This window comes from Suncus etruscus, chromosome 5, assembly GCF_024139225.1.
Source record: "Suncus etruscus isolate mSunEtr1 chromosome 5, mSunEtr1.pri.cur, whole genome shotgun sequence".
Taxonomy (NCBI): domain Eukaryota; kingdom Metazoa; phylum Chordata; class Mammalia; order Eulipotyphla; family Soricidae; genus Suncus; species Suncus etruscus.
The window spans coordinates 78902115-78924897 of record NC_064852.1 but is presented as its reverse complement, the minus strand read 5'-3'; the positions used below and the strand labels follow the sequence as shown (position 1 = coordinate 78924897).

The following is a 22783-nucleotide window of genomic DNA, read 5'->3' as shown; positions in this document are numbered from 1 at the left end:
TTCAATTTTCATTTTCTTAATAAAAACCTTATATTTGTCTGTAATAACATAATCACAGACATCTGTATATGAGGAATTAATCACTGTGAGGGTATCTGAATAATATCAAAGTCTATGTAAGACTCAGAATCAATTGAAATAGTCCACTCCTATTTTCACAGTTCCTCTAGCCACCTAGGAAATTCATATAAAATCAAATTTCTACTCATAAAGATATCTAAAGTTAAATATTCACTTATCTTCTATGACTCTTAAAATGAAACTAACTTTTAAAGTTCAAAGAAAACTGCTATACATACTATACGACCTTCAGTTGCTTCTCCCAGCAGTCCTCCAAAGGTGATGACAGGAGACATACACGCGCAGTAGAGAAACAAAAAAGATGCTAAGCACTGCAGGCTGAAAGCATCTCTGAAGTCACTCCAGAAGTATGGAGCTTTTCTTTTGATATCTAAAATAAGTCCCCCAAAAATCCTAAGACAGGGGGAAAGACACAATAGTGAAATCCAAATATAAAAATACACAATCAAAATGCTCATTTGTTTGTTGCCAGGCCACAGTATATGTTTTCCACCAGCAGAGATGAGACCCATATTAACATGCTATGTTGGATTATCATGTTCTATAGGGATGGATTTGCACACTATTCTTTAATTGCACCTCAATTCCCAACCAAATGTTGTGTCAACAACCACCACCAAAAAAAAAAGCAGGTTCTCTCAAACAAGGTTCAAAACCATTTATTAATCAAAATTAAAATAATGAAACTAAGGAATTGTTCTAATAGTTATGTCTGTACCATTTCAACATCTGCATCCTTTTACTCCCAAACTCAAGATAATGCTCTCAATTGTTTGCAGGGTTTTTCTGTTTATGTTTTGCATGGCAGAATGGGAGAGAAGATGATTAAACTAACCTTTCATACTTGTACTATTGAACATCACCTTAGAGAAAATACACAATGCTTAACTAATTGTAGTTCTAGTATCTACTCTCTCTGCCAAAGAAAGTCCTTCATCCATTACTGTTCTAGGCTTTATGGATGATAGTAATCTTAACAGAAATAGCCAGTTTCTAGTTTTTAGGAAACTATGAAAGATGTTTTATATGCATCATTCTTGGTACACAACTGCCTAAATAAATGTGTTTCATTCACAAGATAATAGCCTTCCCTAGTATAAATATATTTCCAATACAGCCAAACTAACACTTAAAGGAGAAATTGGGGCAGGGGTCTGAAAGAATTCAATTGTAAAATGCCTAAGACTTGAGTACTGAAAGTCTTCTAACTTAGAAGAAATGAGAAAATATTAGTATTCTCATTCTTAGAGAAAATTATAAGGAAGACATACTTAACTACTAGAAGCTCTCTGTGCTCTGTGAAATAAATGTGTCATATTAAAAATTAGGACATAGAAGTAATAAGACCTACTATGTTCCAATATATTGAAAATATGCTGAATATATTTAGATTGTGCTATATTACTAAATTTTTGTCATATATTTCCTAAATAGGAATTGTTAGATGGCAAGCTAAGAATCATCTCAATAATTATTTGCTTAAGAAATAAATCCTAGCTTGCCTTAAAAATATTTATCTTTAGCATGACTGAAAACTTGATTATTTTTACTGATTCTTCTTTGAACATAATAGAGTTCTATATTAGCAATTATCTTAGTATATTACGACAGAACAACCATGTTTTTCCCATGGCTGGGTCTATGGAATAGAAATGAAATTTGAACATTCAGAAAATCTTATGAAAACCTATGATATGCACACACACAGAGAGAACAATTCAGGTTTCTCTGTTTGGTAAAAATATATCTGTATATATACTATCAGTTTAATTTGGGGGATCATTTGTCAATGACCTGCTAATTATCAAAGATACAACTCAAAATATAGTTGTTCTACTAGCCTATTTACTTATTTATGATTTACATCCCACTGAATAATCAAATGGTTTTGAGATATTTATAAATTCTAATGAACTCTACTTATTAGTAGTTATTTTTTCTAAGCTTTATAGTCATTTCAATTAGACCATTGTTTGTTAATCAAGTACTTATTAGGGCATACAGTAATCTAAATAGGTGTTATATTACTAGGCAATAAACGTGTTTTTAGCAGCAAAAATCTAAATCCGGAAGTGGGAAGTCATTACAGAGAACAGTGCAAGAGCAGCCCGGATGTACACCAGCAACTCCAGGAGAGCAGATGAGTAATGGAAACTTCAAGTCATGTCAGCAACAGAAACTGTGGAAGAACTCTGGAGAAGCGAAGATACCGGATATTGGTGACCTGGGAGGATTTAGGAAGCAGTAAGGAAAAGTGAACTTCGAAAAAAACTAAGCTATGTGGCATGTTCTACCTGAGAGAGAGAGAAGAAATACCACCAAAATAAAAAGACAGCATTTGAAAATATGAAAACAAACAGAAGGAGCAACCAACCACGCTTCCAGTCATGGGAAAAGGAACAATTGTTCGAACCATCTCAAATTAGGTATGGAACCTGAGGAAGACATTAAAGGACGTTTCCTCAGAGACAAAACAGAGATCAAGGGAAAGAACAGAGAATTAAACTGCAGAGTTGTCAGGAACTGGAAAGTCAGCTTAGAGGACACAGTGAAAGCAGTACAGGAAATGGCCTTGTGGGGAGGGGAGCACCAATCCTGCAAAGCCTTTGCTTGCCTTCAATTAGAATGGAGGCTATGTGCACTTATTCCCTGAAGAGAGACCAACCCAAGGGTTTCTGATTTTCTGCTCACACATTTCTCGGAGAGAGACAAGCTGTCAAAAAACCATAAAGAACCATTTTAAGAAATAAATTGAAGCTTTCATCTCTTCAAAGATGTGTGATTAGAAAAATAAATCATATAGCTCTTTCAAATTACAATGGTAAAAAGAAAAAAAATACTATTATATACATCCTGCTTGCACATAATGAGATAGAATCTGCAAGACTGACTTGGTATTTTCATTTCCATTGTGATTGTGAAGCTTTCAACAGGCTCTTTTGGAAGGGCAACTGACAGGTTTTATTTTTTTTAATTCATTTTAAGAACCTGAGAATACATTTTCTGCACTGCAATGTGAAAGACTGGATAAAAAAATTTTAAATGGTGTCTCGTTTAGTAGTAATAACAATATTTAATAACATTAGAGATGCCGAATTAATTGGCATTTCACTCTCAAAAAAGAACTAAAAATGTTATACTCAAAACTGCAATTCCTGACACATAGGTTATATCCTTTTTTCCTTTGAGGTCTCATCCATGTGCTTTTAACTACCTTCCAGTTCGCTGGAGTTCAGGTCCACTATGTCCACCATGGGGCTCTGCTTCGCCATGAGCTGCTGTTCCATTTGGTACAGCAGGAATCTTCCTCTTCTCCTGCAGGAAGATTTTGTTTTGTTTTGTTTTAAATCAAATCAAATAATATTTTGGTCTTGTTTTAAATCAAATTGTAAGTAGTAAGTACAATTTTTCTTCTCTTGAGGCAATATGTACAGTGGCAAAGAATCCTATTTCTGTTTCTTTATTTGTTGCAAAATTATAGCGATTACCTGATTGCTGTTTTCCTAAAACTTCAGTTTCCTCCTGGTCTTATTAAGGCAATGACCATATATAACTGAATTGTTGAGAAATTTAAATAATATATGGAATATTTATTCATTCTTTCAACTAAAATTTAAAAGAAAATTAAAAGAAAAGAACTTCAGAGACTTGATACCTATCCTCCTCAATACATCTAACAAATTAAAGACAGGAAAGGGAAGGGAAAGGAAAAGAAAGCAAAAGTAGGGTGATGAAGAAAAGAAAGAAGAAAGAAAGAAAGAAAGAAAGAAAGAAAGAAAGAAAGAAAGAAAGAAAGAAAGAAAGAAAGAAAGAAAGAAAGAAAGAAAGAAAGAAAGAAAGAAAGAAAGAAAGAAAGAAAGAAAGAGAGAGAGAGGAAGGAAGGAGAATGAAAGAAAGGAAGGAAGGAAGGAGAAAGAAAGAAAGAAAGAATCATAGAAGAAAGAAGAAAGAATCAAAGAAGAAAGAAGAAAGAATGAAGAAAATCAAAGAAGAACGAAGAAAGAAAGAATCAAGAAAGAAGAAAGAAAGGGAAGGAAGGAAGGAAGGAAGGAAGGAAGGAAGGAAGGAAGGAAGGAAGGAAGGAAGGAAGGAAGGAAGGAAGGAAGGAAGGAAGGAAGGAAGGAAGGAAGGAAGGAAGAATAATTGCCAACTCTCAAATAATGCTGATTGGCAGGCGAAATAAAATGCAGAATGAGAACTGAATATTGAGAGTATATCACGGGTGATTGAAATATAAATAATTTTAATAGTAAAAAGCCCTATTGTACTATATTATTTACAAAAGCACTAAGCATGTATGTATATATTTATTATTTGACTAAATATATATATTTAAAGAAGCTTTAAAAAGAGGAAGAGAAAACTATTGTATACAGAAAAATTTGTACTCTGATTACAGAAGTGACTAAAGATACTGATGAGAAGCTATTGTGAGTGATACTGAGATTTTTTTAAACATATGCAAATTATATGATGACTTTAAAACTCACAATGTGTGGATAAAACAACAATGATATAAGGAATTGGTGGAGTCATGTTTTGAGAAGTGCAGTGACAGGAAGTAGCACAAAAATAAAAGTTTATGAGTAATACAAAGAAAAGTAGACTTAGTGAAGTAGATGTTGGCAGGCATGGTAGCTGATGTCTATGGAACTCCTTTGATCATTTCAAATTTCTCAAATTAGTAGAAAGTAACTTAACATCTAAGGATGAAGATCAGAAAGAATATTCTGAGAGTATAATGGAAGAAAATAAGTATGAAATAGTCATCTGAGAAAATTATTGGACTGAACATAAACAGAACTTTAAACTTTAAGGCATACATTGTAGTGAATTTTATGAGATTACTTAGTGAAACTATGTTTTTTTCAATTAAACTCAGTCATCAAGGGATATATGTACAAAAGGACTTGGATTTGATTAACATTGTGGTTTTTAAAAAACAATTAAGAGGTAATAAAGAGAATCAAAAATCTCCCTATCACTGTATTAATATTTTGACTTTTCCTAATAAAATATAAGTTTCTTATTAATATTTTAAGTGCAAACATATATTAGTACATAAGTAAAACTATACTCCTTACAATTGCTCCTTATGAAAATTTAGTAATTTTATTAATTGAAACTATCTCATTATAGTTATGAAATCACAAAATTGTAATAATTAAGAAAAAAAAGCAATATTTTAAATTCTAAAATTGCTTCTGTATGAAAAACATGTAAATGAAACACCTATATAGTTTCCCTAAATTAACAGTAGCTTTGAGAAGACCTTTATAAATACTATGGTTGAATGGCAAAGGAGCTCACATATCTATCTCTAGCTAACCAGAAAACTTCTAAAACACTTTTTAAATCTATTTATTACTTATCTAGTACATTAGAGTCAAAGTAGGCTGGACTCCCAAATAACAGGGTCAAAAGTAAGACTGCACAAAAGACAACTGTGAGAGAGCTGGAGGTCAATTTAGTAGGAATGTAGAAATAGACATGAGAAAAGAGCTTAGCAAGTATTTGGCTACCATTCTCATGTAAGGTAAGCTTTAAATAAGAAAATGACCTCAAATATAGCAAAACTTTGAGTTTAATATTTTTGTTCATTTGTTTGTTTGGGGTCACACTTGGCCATACTCACAGGGTATTCCTAACTCTGCACTCAGTAATTATTCCTGGTGATACTCAGGGAAATATATGAGGTTACAGGGACTGAACCCAGCTCAGTTGCATGCAAGACAAGTATCTTACCAACTGAAATTATTTCTCTGTCCCCTGATTTGAATATTGTTGATAATTAGATATTGATGGTATTTTAGAATGTGTATATTTAAAAGATAATAAAATGTTTAAAATTTAAGGAATATTTTTATATATGCATACCTGGGAAGGAACACTTTTAGGGGGCTCAATTCGAATGCTTGGGTCCCATTCTCCAGGAGGGAGAACTGTTACCTGATCCAGAAATTCATCAATTCCTGATACCAAGTCATTGCGATCTTTAGCTTTGTAAGCAACATCATGAAATACCTACAAAAGAATATAGACATTCTTAAAAAAAAATAGAAATCAAGCTCTCATATGACCCAACAAAAGCACTCTTAGTAATATACCTTAGGGGCCCCATAAAACAATGCAGAAAAGCCATCTGCACTGTTCATTACAGTTTTATTTACACTAGCCAGAATATGTAAATATGCCCAAGTGCCCAAGAACAGTTACACAATGGACTACAACACAGCTATTAGAATAAATGAGGTAATGAAATTTGCTATATATGAATGCAGATGGAGCATATCATGCTGAACCCAGTCAACATTTCCACCAGCAGTGAATAAGTCCATTTCTTCTCACATCCATACCAGTGGTGACTGTTCTTGTTCATTGTGATGTGTGTCAGTCTCTGTGGTATAGGATGATACCTCATTATTTTGATTTACATCTTCCTGATGATTAATGATGTGCAGCATTTTTAATTTACATTTTAACCATCTGTATTTCTTTTTAAGGAAGTTTCTGTTCATCTCTTCACCCCATTTTTGGATGGGATTAGATTTTTTTCTTGTTATCTTAATATCTTAGATATTGACCCTTTATTAGATGGTTTGGGGTGAAGAGTTTTTCTCATTCTGTAAGTCTTTGTATCCTGGTCACTTTCCTTTGAGAGATTTCTTTGTTTAATGTAGTCCCATTTGTTTATCTATGTTTAGCTATATGTTTATTTATATATGTTGATCATACTTAGTGATTTTTGTTTTTGAAGATACATTTATCTTCAATGTCATGGAGATGTCTCCCTACATTTTCTTCTATGTACCTTATAATTTCAAGTCTGATATTAATGTTATATTTTTCTTTTTGATTTTTGGGCCACACCTTGCAGCTCTCAGGAGTTACTTCTGGCTCTAAGCTCAAAAATCACTCCTGGCAGGCTCAGAGGACCATATGGGATCTTGGGATAGAACCCAGATCAGCCAAATGCAAATCAAATGCCTTACCCACTGTGCTATAGATCCAGCCTCTTTCATATATCAATATTCATTTGACTTTGTGTATGGCATTAGAGTTGTCTGAACTCATATTTTTGCATATACTAACCAGTTTTTCCAAACCACTCATTGAAGAGGCTTTCTTGACCCACTTTCTATTTCCTGACCCTTTATAAAAGATTAATTGATTATATACCTGATAGTCTGTCTCACAATATTGAAGCCTATTCCATTGATGTGAGGATTTGTCTTTATTCCAATACCATGCTGTTTAATTAATATCTCTTTGTAGTAATTTTGAAGCTGAGATAATCATGTCTTCTTTTCTCCAAAGATTACTTTAACTATTTGTGGAAGGTTATTGTTTCATATGAATATCAGTAATTTGATCAAATTCTTTGAAAAATTGCCTGGGAGTCTTTATAGGGAACGCACTGAGTCTGTACAGTGCTTTGAGAAATTTTGTAATTTTAATGATGCTAATATTCTCAATCTATGAACAGGGTATGTGTTTCCATTTCCTTGTGTCCTCTCTTATTTCTTGAAACAATGTTTTGTAATTTTCTTTATATAGGACTTTCTTCTCTTTAATTTAGTTGATTCCAAAGTATTTGATTTTCTGAGGCACATTTGTGAATGGGATTATTTATTAATACCTATTTCTTCTCTTTCATTATTTGTATATAAAAAAGTCATGAGTTGCTGCATACTCATTATGTAGCCTGTGGTTATTATCCAAATCTACTGTTTCTGCAACACTATTTACAATAGCCAGACTCTGGAAACAACCAAGATGCCCTTCAAGAGATGAATGGCTAAAGAAACTGTGATACATATACACAATGAAATATTATGCAGCCATAAGGAGATAAAGTCATGAAATTTTCCTATATGTGGATGTACATAGAATTTATTATGTTAAGTGAAATAAGTCAGAAAGAGAAAGACACAGAATAGTCTCAGTCATCTCTGCATTTTAAGGAAAATTAAAAATATTATTGTAATAAAGCTCAGAGACAATAGAGTTAAGAGCTGGAGGGGCTGGAAGGACCGGCTCACAATTTGAAGCTCACTACTAGGAGTGATGAACGCTGTTAGGGAAATAACTACACTAACAACTAGCATGACAATGTTAAAGAATGAGAGAAGTAGAATGCCTGTCTCGAATACAGGCGGAGGGGGAAGCATTGGTGATGGGAATGTTGCACTGGTGAACGGGGGAATTCTATTTATGACTGAAACTCAACTACAAACATGCTTGTAATCATGGTGCTTAAATCAAGATTTATATATATAAAAAATCAAATATACTTTTTTATAATTATTTAACAGTGTCTTTAAGATGTTCTAAATATAATATCATGCCATCTTGAAACAGTGATTACAATCATTGATACATTTTTCTTGATATATTTTATTTGCTTAACTACTATGACCAATACTATATTGAATAGAAGTGGTGAGAGTGGGCAATCTTGTCTTGAGCCAGATCTTAGAGGAAAAAATTTAGTATTTTCCCATTGAGATTGTAACTGACTTTGACTATATTGAGGAAAGATCCTTCAAATCCCATTTTGTCAAGAATTTTTGTTATCACTTTGACTATATGCTCTTTTTATGGTCTTTAGCCTCTATTGTTATGCAAATATGAAAGCAATAATGTATTTTAAATAGATACTCATAAGATGTTAAAATCTGATATGTTAATTTATGGTTGCTGAATATATTTTGGAGGTTTTTGGGTTCAGTTTTTGGGTAATATCTTTTATTGTGATACAGCAATGATTTTAGTTTTATGGCCACATGTGACTGTGCTCAGGGGCTTTCTTGTAGCTGTGCATTCATGGATCACTCTTGAAAGGTCTTGGAGTTGATATCTGGGTGCAGGATCAAACCCACAATGACCTTATATATGAAGCAGATACCTTACTGTACTCTCTTGCTGTACATACTTTGCTGTACTCTTTCCAACCTCTGAGTCCTTACTTTAACTACATGTAAATTGTACTTTTATTACATTGTTTGATTCATAATTTCCCTAAGGAGCTGATGAAAACCTTCTCCTCAAAAAATTCTTAGAAAAATTTTATGTGTACTATGTCAGGCACTGGTCTCTTGAAATCTATCCATCTCTTGAACTCCTCTGGTTCATACTTTCAGGTTAAGAATATCAACATGAATTTAGGGATTGTTGAGAGAGCTGATAGAATTATATGAATTTTAATTTTATGTATATTATTCATATAAATTACCATTATTTTTGATATCTTAAATTACCTTGCCCAAAATAATACTTACAGTACTATTAACAATAGTGCTCCCTCTTACAGAATATATGTTTCAGTAAAAATTAATAAATGCATTAATAATGTCACATTTTCTCTTTGACCACAGTATTATTGTGTGTGAATTTATTCCTTCCAAAAATTTTTTTAAAAGAAACTTTATAGTGAAAACATAAAAGAAAGAGAATGCAAGAGAAATCTAATTCACAAATTGTAGTGAATACATACACTTCAAAAGGTCAAGTGTACCTAGTGGAGAAAAAGTTCCCAATAAATTTGAATAAATACCTCATCTGTCATTAGGGTTGCAATTGATCTGCCAATCTCATGGTACTGTTGACCTTTTCCCAGGGGTCCCAGAAGAATGAACAAAAATCTGCAATTAAGAAAAAAAATAACCACCATGGTTTTAAAAGAGAAATATGAAACAATTTTAGTATTACAGCATCACTCATATCAAAAGAATACTAGAGATGATGAACTTAAAGTACTAAATATATTTCCATATTTTTCACAGTTGATTATTTCGAAGAATTTTAAATGACTAATTCTTATGTTAAACTCCCTGAACAATGGAGACTCATATTTTTCCCCATCTACTTACACAGTAGTCAATAAAATTTTCTACTTTGTCTAACCTTCTCTTTTCTATTTTGTTTTTGTTTTGTGGCCACACCAGGTGACTCTCAGGGGTTCCTCCTGGCTATACGCTCAGAAATCGCTCCTGGCTTGGGGTACCATATGGGATTGAACCATCTGTCCTGATTAGCCGCGTGCAAGGCAAACACCAAACCACTGTGCTATCGCTCCAGCCCCCTCTTTTCTATTTTTAAGAATTTCCCCAAAAATTCTAGGGTTGAAAATTGGCCCTGTTTTGTCAGTAGTGAGAGCCAATGATTCAGAGCTGTTTGGGCCTGGTGGTGCTGGGCTACTATAATAGGGTTACTACACTTGTAGGGCTCAGGAACTGAATTAAACAAAAGGCATAATGTCCCAATGGGAAATATCTTTTGCTCCATTAGTAAGAATTTTAAGAATTCTTTAATCTGGGGCTGAAGAGGTGGCGCTAGAGGTAAGGCATCTGCCTTGCCCGCACTAGCCTAGGACGGGCCACAGTTCTATCCCCCCGCATCCCATATGGTCCTCCCAAGCCAGGAGTGATTTCTGGCCACATAGCCAGGAGTAACCCCTGAGCATCAAATGGGTGTGGCCCTCCAAAAAGAGAATGCTTTAATCTTCAGAGTAAAAAAAAAAAAAAAAAAACAGGAAAAGCAGAAATGGATTAAACCTTATTGAATTGGAAGCATGAAAACTTTAAGTGCACACTTTGATAGAAAAAGAAAATATAGTAGTATAAGCAAAGAGATAACATATGGTAAAATAGGTTTACATAAGATTTTCATTACATGTAAAAGATTATTGTCAGGAATAAGACTGGATAGGCAGAAAAAATAAGGGGGATATGTTGTTGCTAAAAAATAAAAATGGGGGCCGGGCGGTGGCGCTGGAGGTAAGGTGCCTGCCTTGCCTGCGCTAGCCTAGGACGGACCGCGGTTCGATCCCCCGGCGTCCCATATGGTCCCCCAAGAAGCCAGGAGCAACTTCTGAGCGCATAGCCAGAAGTAACCCCTGAGCGTCACAGGGTGTGGCCCAAAAACAAAAAAAAAAATAAAAATGGTAAAGGAATAAAAATCTGAGATTCACTGTTACATTAGAGTGAAAATCTGGAAAATTCATCATCAAAACTAAAACTGTAAAAGAAATCAACATATGTCCTAACTTTGAAACTGTCTTGAAAAGCTCACTGCTGTAGGGGAATTGTAAAAATTTAAGAATGATCTGTAATCTATCATATTATCCTATAGTGTTAATTTGTAACACTATATCATATATATTATTTAATATCTTATATATCATATATAAGATATATATTTTATATTATATATATTAATTATGAATACTTTAAAGGTTACTATAATATAGGAATATAATTAGACTCTTTAGTTCAAAACCTTAGAGACTGTGGATGTTTCTCTGAAAGCATTTATTCCATCATCTTACAAAATATGAATTGTTTGTACCACAGAAATGTCCAGTATAAATTTAAATAAGAATAGTTTAATGTGCTGGAAATGCTTTATTAACTATGATACTTTTAGGAAACTTCCTAATAAAATGATCATCTTGCTATTTTTCAGTTTCAGACTATCCATGGACTATTTATAAAATCCTAAAAGATTATTTCTGACATTTTATGTGTCACCATTATATTCGTATGTTCTTTTTTTTTGTTTTCCTAAGAAAGAATAGCTAAGAACCTTAAAAAACTTTGTTATTCTATTTGTCTAACTAATATTCTTCTATTTTCCACCTTCATAACTATTCTCTCAAACAGTGTCTTTACCATGCCCCCAATTTTTCCCTCATTGTTCACTGCACTTTCTCTGCTCTAAGAGTATGAAATGAGGTCACCTAAACCTTGACAATTTTCACAGTGAATGTATAACCCAATATGGTTTTTATCTCTATTTCTGGGAATTTTTTCTTTCATTTTCTATGAAATACCAATACTAGGCATGGCTATAAATAGCTATTCTTTATTCTGAGGGCTACAGATAGATGCCTTTCCAAATGGTTGAGGGAGAATATAGAGCTGGAAATACTGAAAATTAAAATTGGGAAGAAGTGGTTTCCAAATAATGTTCAAGGACCACTCTTGGTTAATTTGAGTCAAACTGGCAGGTTCAGATCTGGCAATTTGATGCTGCAGATACTCAGGGGTCAACTGAGGCAAACCAAGCTGTATTGAGTAGTCCCTGGGTAAATATGTGGCATTGTTTTAGGGGTTTATACAGTACCCGGGATCAAATTTGGAGCCTCAAATATGTCAGGCATATTTCAACCTTTGTTATAATACTACCTCTACAAAAATATTTAACACTTGAATCTGAATCCTAAATTACCCAGTAAGTTTGTATATATAAAAAAGATCATAATCATAGTCAGATATTATTTTAGTGTGCCTACTCCATCTTTTTTTATAAATTAAAGGTTGATTGGTATCAGAAGTCTTCCAATAAGATGAATAGACATGCCTTTCTACAAACTGAATGTCAAAAGGTTCCTCCACAAATTACAGATTAAATACAGGAACTGAATAACCCATTCTAATCAACTGAGCTATTAAAAAAGGACTCAGTTTGGGGCCATAGTATACTGGTTAAGGTGCTTGCCTCACATGCAGCTGACCTGGGTTCAGTCCCTAGCAACATGTATGGTCCTTTTAGCTCTACTAGGAGTGATAAATGATCACAGAGCCAGGAGTAAACCCTAGATATACGCAATTATACCCCCAAACAAACAAACAAAAATAAATAAATAAATAAATATAAAAGGGCAACTTTCAGCCAAAGCAATAAATAGTGTATGGATTAGGTGTTTACTCTGCATGGAGCCTACTAGGGTTCAATCCCTGGCATGAAATATGGTCCCTAGAGTACACCAAGAGTGATCTCTGGGCTCAGAATTAAATTAACTTCTGAACACTACTGGTATAGTATCACTCCCAAAACTGAAAAGGAGTCTCTGAGCAAGTTATTCCATTTTTAAAATTACCTTATCTATAAACAAAGCATCACTTGATATAATAGACTATTTTGAGTTGACACCAAGGTCTTAAACATATATTTTAAAAATGCAGCCTGTAATTCTCCTTGCTACAACACCTAAAATTTTCCACATTTTTATCTTGGCTAATAAAAAGTTTTAAAGAGGAGATATACTAACAGTATCTGTGATATCATATTGTGACATCAAATCTGTAACATCAAATAACTGTATCTGTGACACACAATTAAGGGTTCTAGTCCTGTGAGAATTAGGGACCTACACATTGAGGCTTTTATTCTCAGACTCAGATCAGGGTTGAAGCCTATCTTCTGTATGGGGATAAAAAAATTAGAAAATATTATCCCCTGAATGAATTGCTGAAAATATAGCAAGATTAATTCAATGTTTCTTTTTTCTTATTCATAATTCCCTATGGATACTTTTATAACCATGAAACGGAAATAAATGATAACATAATTCAGTTTACTGTTTTCCTATATTACAGATTTTTAATATAGTTAAGTTAAATCAATTTGGGAAATCAAAGTTTAGAACATTTTATTAGGATTTAACCAAATCATGCTGCCACCAGTATTTTTTAGATTCTTTGTATAGGACGGATTATATGCCCAGAATGAAAATACACAGGCATAAACTATAAGAGTTTCTATCCTAATTCTAACATTTATATACATTCTTTGTAGATTCACTACTCCAATATAAGGTATTATTGGATATTCATCTTTTTGTTTATTCACAATATAATAAAATCTTTAAAAAAGGGTTAATATATATTTTTATAAATATAGTAAGAAAGGATTTATACAATGAGATAAGTGCGACTTGAAAGAAGGAAGAAAAATAATTAAACAAAATTATTTCCTCTCCACAAATGAATAAACAACTTGGTGAATTACATATTAGTATCTTGAATAAAACTCTCAAAGAAAATTATATTTACTCTTTTCCAAAACATATAATCTAAAACAATGCAAAAGATGCTTTTATTGATTCTGAGGTAATTCCTGGCACTTTTCATAGGATACTCCTGGCTCTGAATTCAGGAATTAACCCCACAATATTTTGGGGAGCATGTGAGATGCCAGAGATTGAAACTAGGTCTGCTGCATGCAAGACAATTACCCTACTTGCTGTACTTCAGTCAAACTCCTATCTTTATTTACCTGGTTGGAATTGGAACTTCAGCCAGTCCTTGAAGCAAAACAGCGGGAGACAACCTGACAAATGCAACTACAGTTCGATCTAAGAACTCCAATTCTCCAACTAAAATGTTTGATGCTTCTGCACCTGGAGGAATCTTTTTCATAAAATGCAGATCAACCTGTGAGTATCACAAAGTAAGATAAAAATAAATTAGAAAAATGTGTAGGTAATATCCTGGTACAGTGCTTTTCATATGGTAAGCCAGAAATAAATAAGTTTAAATGAATGTAAATTATTATAACCTAAATATATTTTAGAATAAATTTATTTTCAAAAAGCATCTAATTTGTCCTTTAAAATGTTTTTCTTTACTTGTCTATTTTCTAACTTGTCAGCAATAATTTGAATATTCATGCTTATTTAATATTTTATAAAATTAATTTGAAAAAAAACAGAGTATTTTAAAAAGAAGCCTCCTGAGCATCAGCAAATAAAAATTTTAGAAAAATAGTATATTTTCAATTATCTGAATATATTAAAATTACAATTTAACATTTGACAATATTTTAAGTATGTAGGATCACCTTAAATTAATTTGCATACAATGTCCAACTTAAAGGAATATAATCCCATTTAATATTAAGATAAATTATGGGAGGAGAAAAAAAAAGATAAATTATGACATTTATTTGGTTTTTGGAGATGATCAGCTGGAGATGCTCAGGGCTTACTTCCGGCACAGGACTTATTCCAGGCTCTGTGCTCAATAATCACTCTTGACAACTCTTGAGAGACCATCTGGGTGCACAGGTCAGCCCTGTGCAAGGCAAGCACCCTACCCACTGTATTACCACTCTCAGTCCTTTCATTCTTCAATTTTAACTTTCACCAGACAATTTAGATATGGGCAAGTAAAGAAAACAAGAATAAAAATATTAACATTTGTAGTTACTGAAGATTGATCATTGAACTACTGATGGAATGTTTGAGATTGAAATGAATGTACAAAAACCAAAAATGAGCTCTAATAGAAAAAATGCTTGGAGTAATTCGTGAAGTTTGAAAAATGAAAGCAAAATATTCTCAAGTAAATATCAATTTGCATACACTGACCTCAGTTAAAAGCAAGCAATAGGTTAAAATAGTTTGGTAAGATCTACTTTTTGTTTATAAATTATTTTGAGTGCTTTTAATAAAAACCCATTATAGGTAGTATAAGAGTTTGTATTCTCATATTGGTTTTATGTGCAAATAAAATGTTGGTAAAAATGGGTCAGAACAAAGTCTATAAAGTCCAAAGGATAAAGGAGGTGAAGCAAATTTGGATAAAACTGACAAAAAGTTTTTTTTTGTTTGCAACTTAACTATTTAATACATCTTCTAGGAAGATTTGGGGGGGGGCACACCCAGAAGTGTTTTGGGTCTATTTCTGGTTTTGTGCTCAGGAGTGATACTAGGGAATCCTATGTTGTGCTGAGAATAAAAACAGAGCTAACTGCATGTAAGATATTTGCTTTTTATTGTTTATCCTTCCTGCCCCCTTAGGAAATATAAAATGAAAGAAGAAGAAGAAGAAGAAGAAGAAGAAGAAGAAGAAGAAGAAGAAGAAGAAGAAGAAGAAGAAGAAGAAGAAGAAGAAGAAGAAGAAGAAGAAGAAGAAGAGGAAGAGGAAGAAGAAGAAGAAGAAGAAGAAGAGGAAGAGGAAGAGGAGGAAGAAGAGAAGAAGAGGAAGAGGAGGAGAAAAAGAAGAAGAAAAAGAAGAGGAAGAGGAGGAGGAGAAGAAGAGGAAGAAGAAGAGGAGGAGGAGGAGAAGGAGGAGGAAGAGGAGAAGAAGAAGAAGAAGAAGAAGAAGAAGAAGAAAACTTAGAGAAGGAATAACAGAAGTTTACAGTCAAATTTTAGTGATTAAATTAAATATATTGCCTTTGAAATAAAAACTTCAGCAGACTCTTTAGAAATTCTATGACTATTTAATTTTTTTAAATAATAGTGCCACAATATATGAAGCATGTGTTCAATACATCACACATCAGACACAGAAATAACCTACAGTACTCTCCACAAAATTTTAAATAAGCCATTCTCTATTTATATAAAAAGAACAATGAGGGGCTGGAGCAGTGGTGCTGAGTTAAGGCGTCTGCCTTGCAAGTGCTAGCCTAGGACGGACAACAGTTCGATCTTCTGTCATCCCATATGGTCCCCCAAACCAGAAGCTATTTCTGTGCACATAGCCAGGAGTAATCCCTGAGCATCACCAGGTGTGGCCCAAAAAAAAAAAACCAAAAAACCAAAAAATTCCAAAAAAAAAAAAAAAGATAGAAACAACAATGAGTTAATGAGGCAAAAATGCCTATTAAAGTTACAATAAATCTTTAGTTTCAAAGTTTGCAATCAATAAATATACTTCTAAATAAACTTGTAAAAGCAAAAATAAAGCACATGTACAGTAAACAATGTGACAAATATTTTCTTTTAATAAAACTTATTTCTTAACTTAGAGATAATAGCATTTATCTTAAAAAAATCAAGGGTTTAGGGCCGGAGAGATAGCACAGGGGTAAGGCATTTGCCTTGCCTTGGTCAACACAGTATGAACCCCGGTTCGAATCCCAGCATTTCATATGGTCCCCTAAGCCTACCAGAAGTAACCCCTGATCACCGCTGGGTGTGGCCCTCCCCCATAAAATCAAGGGTTAAATTTATGGAAATTATTAATGTTTGCACATTTATTTTTCTAACCACAATGAAACACAATGAAAGTTTTCTTTTTATTAATAATTCTTTACTATTTCACTTAACACTAAATGAGGTAATAAAAGACTATCATATACCATTAGCCTGTGAAAAAAATCTTCAGAAGTCTCTCAGAGCCTAAAGGAATAATATAAAATTAAGATTCCTGGTATAGGGGAAGACAGAACAGCAAGTATGATTCTTGACTTGCAGGTGGCCAACCCATTTGATGTCTGGGACCATTTACAATCTGTTGAAGCCTACCAAGAGTAATTGTCGAGGCATGCAGTATGCATGTCTCCATTATCAAGGGAGGCACACTCCAGATGTGTCTTTTGGCTTTCCTGGTGCAGTGCCTAATTTTTCTCCCAAGAAATATTTCAGCCAGAAGGCCCATTGGAGAAGACAATCATGACCCCTAGGTGGATTACTGGCTATATTTCTGACATGGCTGTGACATTATATTTCTCTTTTCTTTTTCTTTGATTTTTGTCTCCTTTTCTACTACAGAAATTTGGCCTTAGTTATCCTGTAGTCATAAAAAAATTTCAGTACCAAAGAAAACTGCTAGAAGCTCTCTGCTGGCTAAGTATATTTGCATCTAAAAAGCCAAGCCAGATACCTCTTTCTGTCAGCCTATTTGCTTCCTAAGGCTAAGTCAAAACATAGCATCTTCAAGACAATGGTCTTCTCTCCCTGCCTTTGAGCACCACAGCAGGATGATCTTTGCCTCAGGGACTTTCCCTGTCACTTTGAATACCTGCTTACAAACAGGTTTGGCCAGTGTAGAATTAAGCTATTTTACTAGGTATTATTCTGTACCCCTTTCATAAGTTTTATCTCTTTCTATTATCAGATCATAGGAAGTGGGTCTTAGCCCCTAGCTAGAATACTATTTCCCTCAGGTTAAGAATATTTGTTTGGGGGGGGGGCGAGGTGGCGCTAGAGGTAAGGTGCCTGCCTTGCCAGTGCTAGCCGTGGCTAGCAGGACCGTGGTTCGATCGCCCGGTGTCCCCTATGGTCCCCCCAAGCCAGGGGCAATTTCTGAGCCAGGAGTAACCCCTGAGCATCAAACGGGTGTGGCCCGAAAAACCAAAAAAAAAAAAAAAAAGAATATTTGTTATTAGGAGAAAACCAGGATTTCCTTCTATCCCTTAATTTACATCAGTAATGACTCCTAGGGCCAGGAACTACTTTGATATGTAAGAAATTAGCCTTCCTTTTATCCTCCACCCTTTGTTCCCCTGGAAATACCTTGCATACCACAGTTGTGCTTAAAATGTCATCAGCTAAAAAGTAAAGTTGTCTCTAGTCTCATAGACATGAGTCCCCATACAATGCATTTTGTATGGTCTCAATTATTTCATATTTCATATTCATCCGCTCGTGTACTCGCTTTCTTCTAGTGAAGGTATTCTAACCCCACTAAGGTTTTGTTTTGGGACGCAAGTGGTCCATGAACACAGGACCAGGAGTAAGCCCCAAGCACTACTAGGTATGATCCAAACCCCCCAAAGGGGGATGTTCCTCTTTTTAGAGATAATGTAGCAGGCAATAGTCTTGCTTTGCAAGTAGTTGATATAGGCTTGATTCCCAGCACCATATACGGTACCTTGAGCCCCTGCCTAGGAATGATAGGTATGAAACTTAAAAGCTGTTCAGTGTGGTTCAAAAACAAAACTAACAATTAAAATTCATATTTCACTCATCTAATAGAAAAAATAATAATATAATGTAAATACATAATAACATTTAAAATGGAAAATATCTTTTAAGGAAAATCTACAATGGCTGCACAATCTAAATTATATTGGCGATGCCCATTACATTGCTAATAAGATATTTAAATTCCACCTAGAAAACATTCTATATCTCATTTACTGTTTGAGAAATACCCTAATTTTAACTATTGGAGTGTGTGCCACCGAAAGGTGGCAATAATTTTTAAATGCAATATAATAAAATCCAGAAATCAAGAAATACATAGAATATGCACAGTTTAATTTTTATTAAAAAGTGTAAGGTCCGTACACTTTTTTCTTCACTTCAAAATTTTCAAAATTAATGTCTTTATATTAGCTTTTTGAGGACAGAATTGGGGTCACCCCACTGATGCTTAGGGGTTACTCCTGGCTCTACACTCAGGACTTAGTCTTGGCAGTACTTGGAAAACCATATAAAATGCTGGGGGATCAAATTCAGATTGGTAGCATACAAGGCAAGTGCCTTACTGGCTATACTATCTCTCTAGCCCTATATTAACTTTTAAATGTAATAAACTATAATTAAATATCTATTTGGAGTAAACACTATGTTATAGTTATTTCCTTATATTATTCCTAAAATGGATATAGCAGACTCTATGCAGTGGTCCTCAAACTATGGCCCACGGGCCACATATTGTATTTGTATCTGTTTTGTTTCTTCATTGCAAAATAAGATATATGCAGTGTGCATAAGAATTCGTTCATAAGTTTTGTTTTTTACTATAGTCAGACCCTCCAATGGTCTGAGGGACAGTGAACTGGCCCCCTGTTTAAAAAGTTTGAGGACCCCTGCATAGTATTACATATTATTCTTTGAATGACCTTGTATTTTTGTGTTTGTGTTAATATTCAATTCTTGAACTTTAATGCCTTTTAAATTAATATTAAAATTTAATACAAAAAGAGCAATCTTTAAGGAGCATAATTTAACGCTCTAAAATGTTCTTTTGAAGAACTAAGTTTAATTATATACCTAAAATAACTCTCAACTGGACCCAGACACCTGTATGGACAAAACAAATGTCATAGGCTGTTCTAATTCTGAACAGTCTTAAATAAATTCATACTCTTGCAAATCTTAAATTGCATGCATGCTTTTAAGTTCTTCAAGCCTTTCTACTAAGAAAGAAGAGATGTTTCTTCTGGTCATTAGTACTTTAGCTGTGAATAACAAAAGCTATATTAATAGAGAATAAACACAGAAAATCAGTGGAATTATAAATGTCTGAAAAAGCTACATTCAGAAAAAGGAATGAAAATCAGGTGGAACCTTAGAAAGTTTGTCTGAAGCCCTCTATAGAAATACAAGAAAATGAATAGAATTCTCTAAAGAGAGGTGGTGTTGTGACATCAACCAGCCAGTGAACAAGAGAAACTTTCTTATCCCCCTGGAATTCATATTTCTAAATGATAATTTTTCCCTTGGCTCTAGAGTATAGTGAGGAGAAGGAAAGAAACTGAGAAGAGGAGAAACACATATATGAAAGGACGAGGGCCAGGGGTCAAATGGACTCAGTTGCACTGGTAGAAATAAAAAAAAAAAAAGACAGAACTAAATAACCAAGCCAAAGTCAATAACAATGGAATCAAGAGACCTAACTTCTAACAATTTAAACTTCAAATGGGCCTGCTATACTGACAGGCTTGGGGGCAAAGAGTGGTGGTTGAGATACACTCTGAGAGCATGGTACAGGGAGGTCGACACTGGTGGTGGAATTGGCCCTGATTCATTATATGTCAGAAACCCAACCATAATGGACTCTGTAAATCAAACTGGTTCCAATAAAATAAAATTAAAAAATTTTAAATTAGGATATTTAAGGCTTCTTTTAGTTCTAAGATTTATTAGTTCAACTCTTTGTGATGTGTATTACATTCCAAAGCTAGATACAGAAGAAAATTCTTCAAACATAGAAAATAGTGTAACATCTTCTTTGACTCATTTGAAATAAGAAAACAACACTTAAAACTTAGTAATTACTAAAATAGCCATCTTCTACATGTCAATTAAGCAGTAAAACATAGAATACTTCAACACATCTGCTCTTTCAAATTTTATAGGGAGAAAAATATCTGACAACTCAGATTATATTTTATAAGTTCCTAAATGAATAGATTTGATGGGCCAATTAATTGCAAAGGTTTAAAACATATCATGTGATTAGAGCCAGAGATATAACATGGTCAAAAAGCACATGTATTGTCATTTGTAGAGACTTGTGTTCAATCCCTAGCTCCATTAAAACAGTATTTAGATTGTGTGTGTATATATATATATATTACATGTGTATCTTATATATATATATATATATATATAACACAGTATCAAGTCATATACAGTGAGTAAAAATTGTTTTCCTTTAACATTACAATGTTTTGGGGGGGTCTGAAATCTATAGAAAAGACATAAAATTATTAAATGTAAAAACTAATTGGGCTTTGATAACCCTAAAAATTGAAACCAATAGATTAAGAAATCTGAAGTCCAGTTTCTGAAAAACCCTGCACTATAACTTTGAGTGACAGTAGGAAGCTTGCCTTGCATGTGATTGAGCCAGGTTGGATCACAATCACCCCATATTATCCCCAAGCCCTACCAGAAGTGAACCCTGAACACAAAACCAAAAATAAGCAAAAAAAAATCTCCAGATATGTCCAAAAACCAATAAATAATAATAATAATAATAAATAATGAATCATACTGGTGTTTTCCAAGTCTTAATATTTTAGCTTTACAGATTATAAAGTATTAAATTAGTTTTTTCAACACATAAAAATTAAGATCTAAAGCCACAAATTATTTTAAATCTCCCAAAACATATTCAATAAATATAATTCAGCTGTTCAAAACCATATAGATTCAGTATAAATCAATATAGACTAAATTCTAGTCTAGTATTTATTTTTGACACTAATGTTTATTATTTTCATCTATACTAACAAAATAAACAACAATAATTTTAGTAATAGTGAGCCAAAGAGATAGCTCAATGTACAGGAGCACAGGTTTGTATACAGAAGACCCAGATCTAATCTGCAAGCACCTTCCAGAGTGACCCCTGAGTACTGAGCAAAGACTAATCCCTGAGCACCACTGGATATGATCCCAAATAATAATTTTATTATCATTAAAATATTATGTATTATTCATTAAAAGTCTATTATATGCCATTTAGTCTACTACATACTTAATATCAGGGGTCCTCAATCTACAGCCTGCAGGCCACATGTGGCCCAGTGGGGACATTTATCCGACCCATCAGGTGCTTTAGCAGCTGCCAGCTCGCTTAGCAGCTTAGCCAACTCTGCCCTGGTCTGCAATGTGCATGTGTGGGATATGCGCTGCACTCTCTGACTTCCCTCTTCTCTCTGCCTCTGGACTCTTCCTCTTAGTCTTGAGTAATGGTCCTCAAAGTACAGCCTGCCAAAAGCAGGTACATAGTTCCCATTGAAATACTGGTAAGTTTGTGAATTTTACTTGTTCTTCATTTTAAATATTTTATTTGTTCCCTTTTCTTTTTTTACTTCAAAATAAGATACGTGCAGTGTACATAGGAATTTGTTCATAGTGTTTTTTTAAGCAACTGTAGTTTGGCCCAACAATGGTCCAAGGGACAACAGTGAAATGGTCCCCTGTTTAAAAAGTTTGAGGATCCCTGCTTCTTATCATTTAACCTGCACAAAAAATTATAAATATTTTACAAGTCCAGGAAATTCTCTAAGACAACTTTTAAATACTACAGTTAAAAAACTAAGATCTTATGTGTTTTCTCAAACCATGTTTTCTTCAATATGCCAAAGTAAGGGACAACACAATGCGAAACATGGACAGCTGGCACAGAGTAGAAAGGTAGAAACTTGCCCAATAAGAGAGTGAATGCAGTAATTGGAAATGTAGTAAGAAAGAGAAGTATTAGAAATCTATTTTTTAGCTTTTCCTAACTCTGTGGGGGTGGGAGGAGTTGAGGATGAAAGCAGTTTCCTCTTGGCAATCTTCATTTTCTTTCAAATGTGAACAGCATATTTGAAAATCGCAAAGATAGGTCAAACAACTAGAAGCAAAATGATGTGGAGATGCAAAAGCAGTGCCAAAGGGTCATAGCTTTTAAAAAGTTAAAAGGTAATTTATCTGAAAGGATGTGATTTATTGTTGTTTCTG

The 22783-nt window shown here is 33.7% G+C and overlaps 1 protein-coding gene across 1 annotated transcript in view; it reads right to left on the bottom strand.

Moving 5' to 3' along the window:
* Positions 1-22783, bottom strand: part of SLC4A10 (solute carrier family 4 member 10) — a 337987-nt gene that overhangs the window by 85109 nt on the left and 230095 nt on the right. The window contains 5 exon segments of the mRNA XM_049773345.1: positions 300-474; positions 3296-3396; positions 5959-6105; positions 9638-9725; positions 14143-14300. Of these exon segments, the coding sequence (XP_049629302.1) occupies positions 300-474; positions 3296-3396; positions 5959-6105; positions 9638-9725; positions 14143-14300 (669 nt within the window).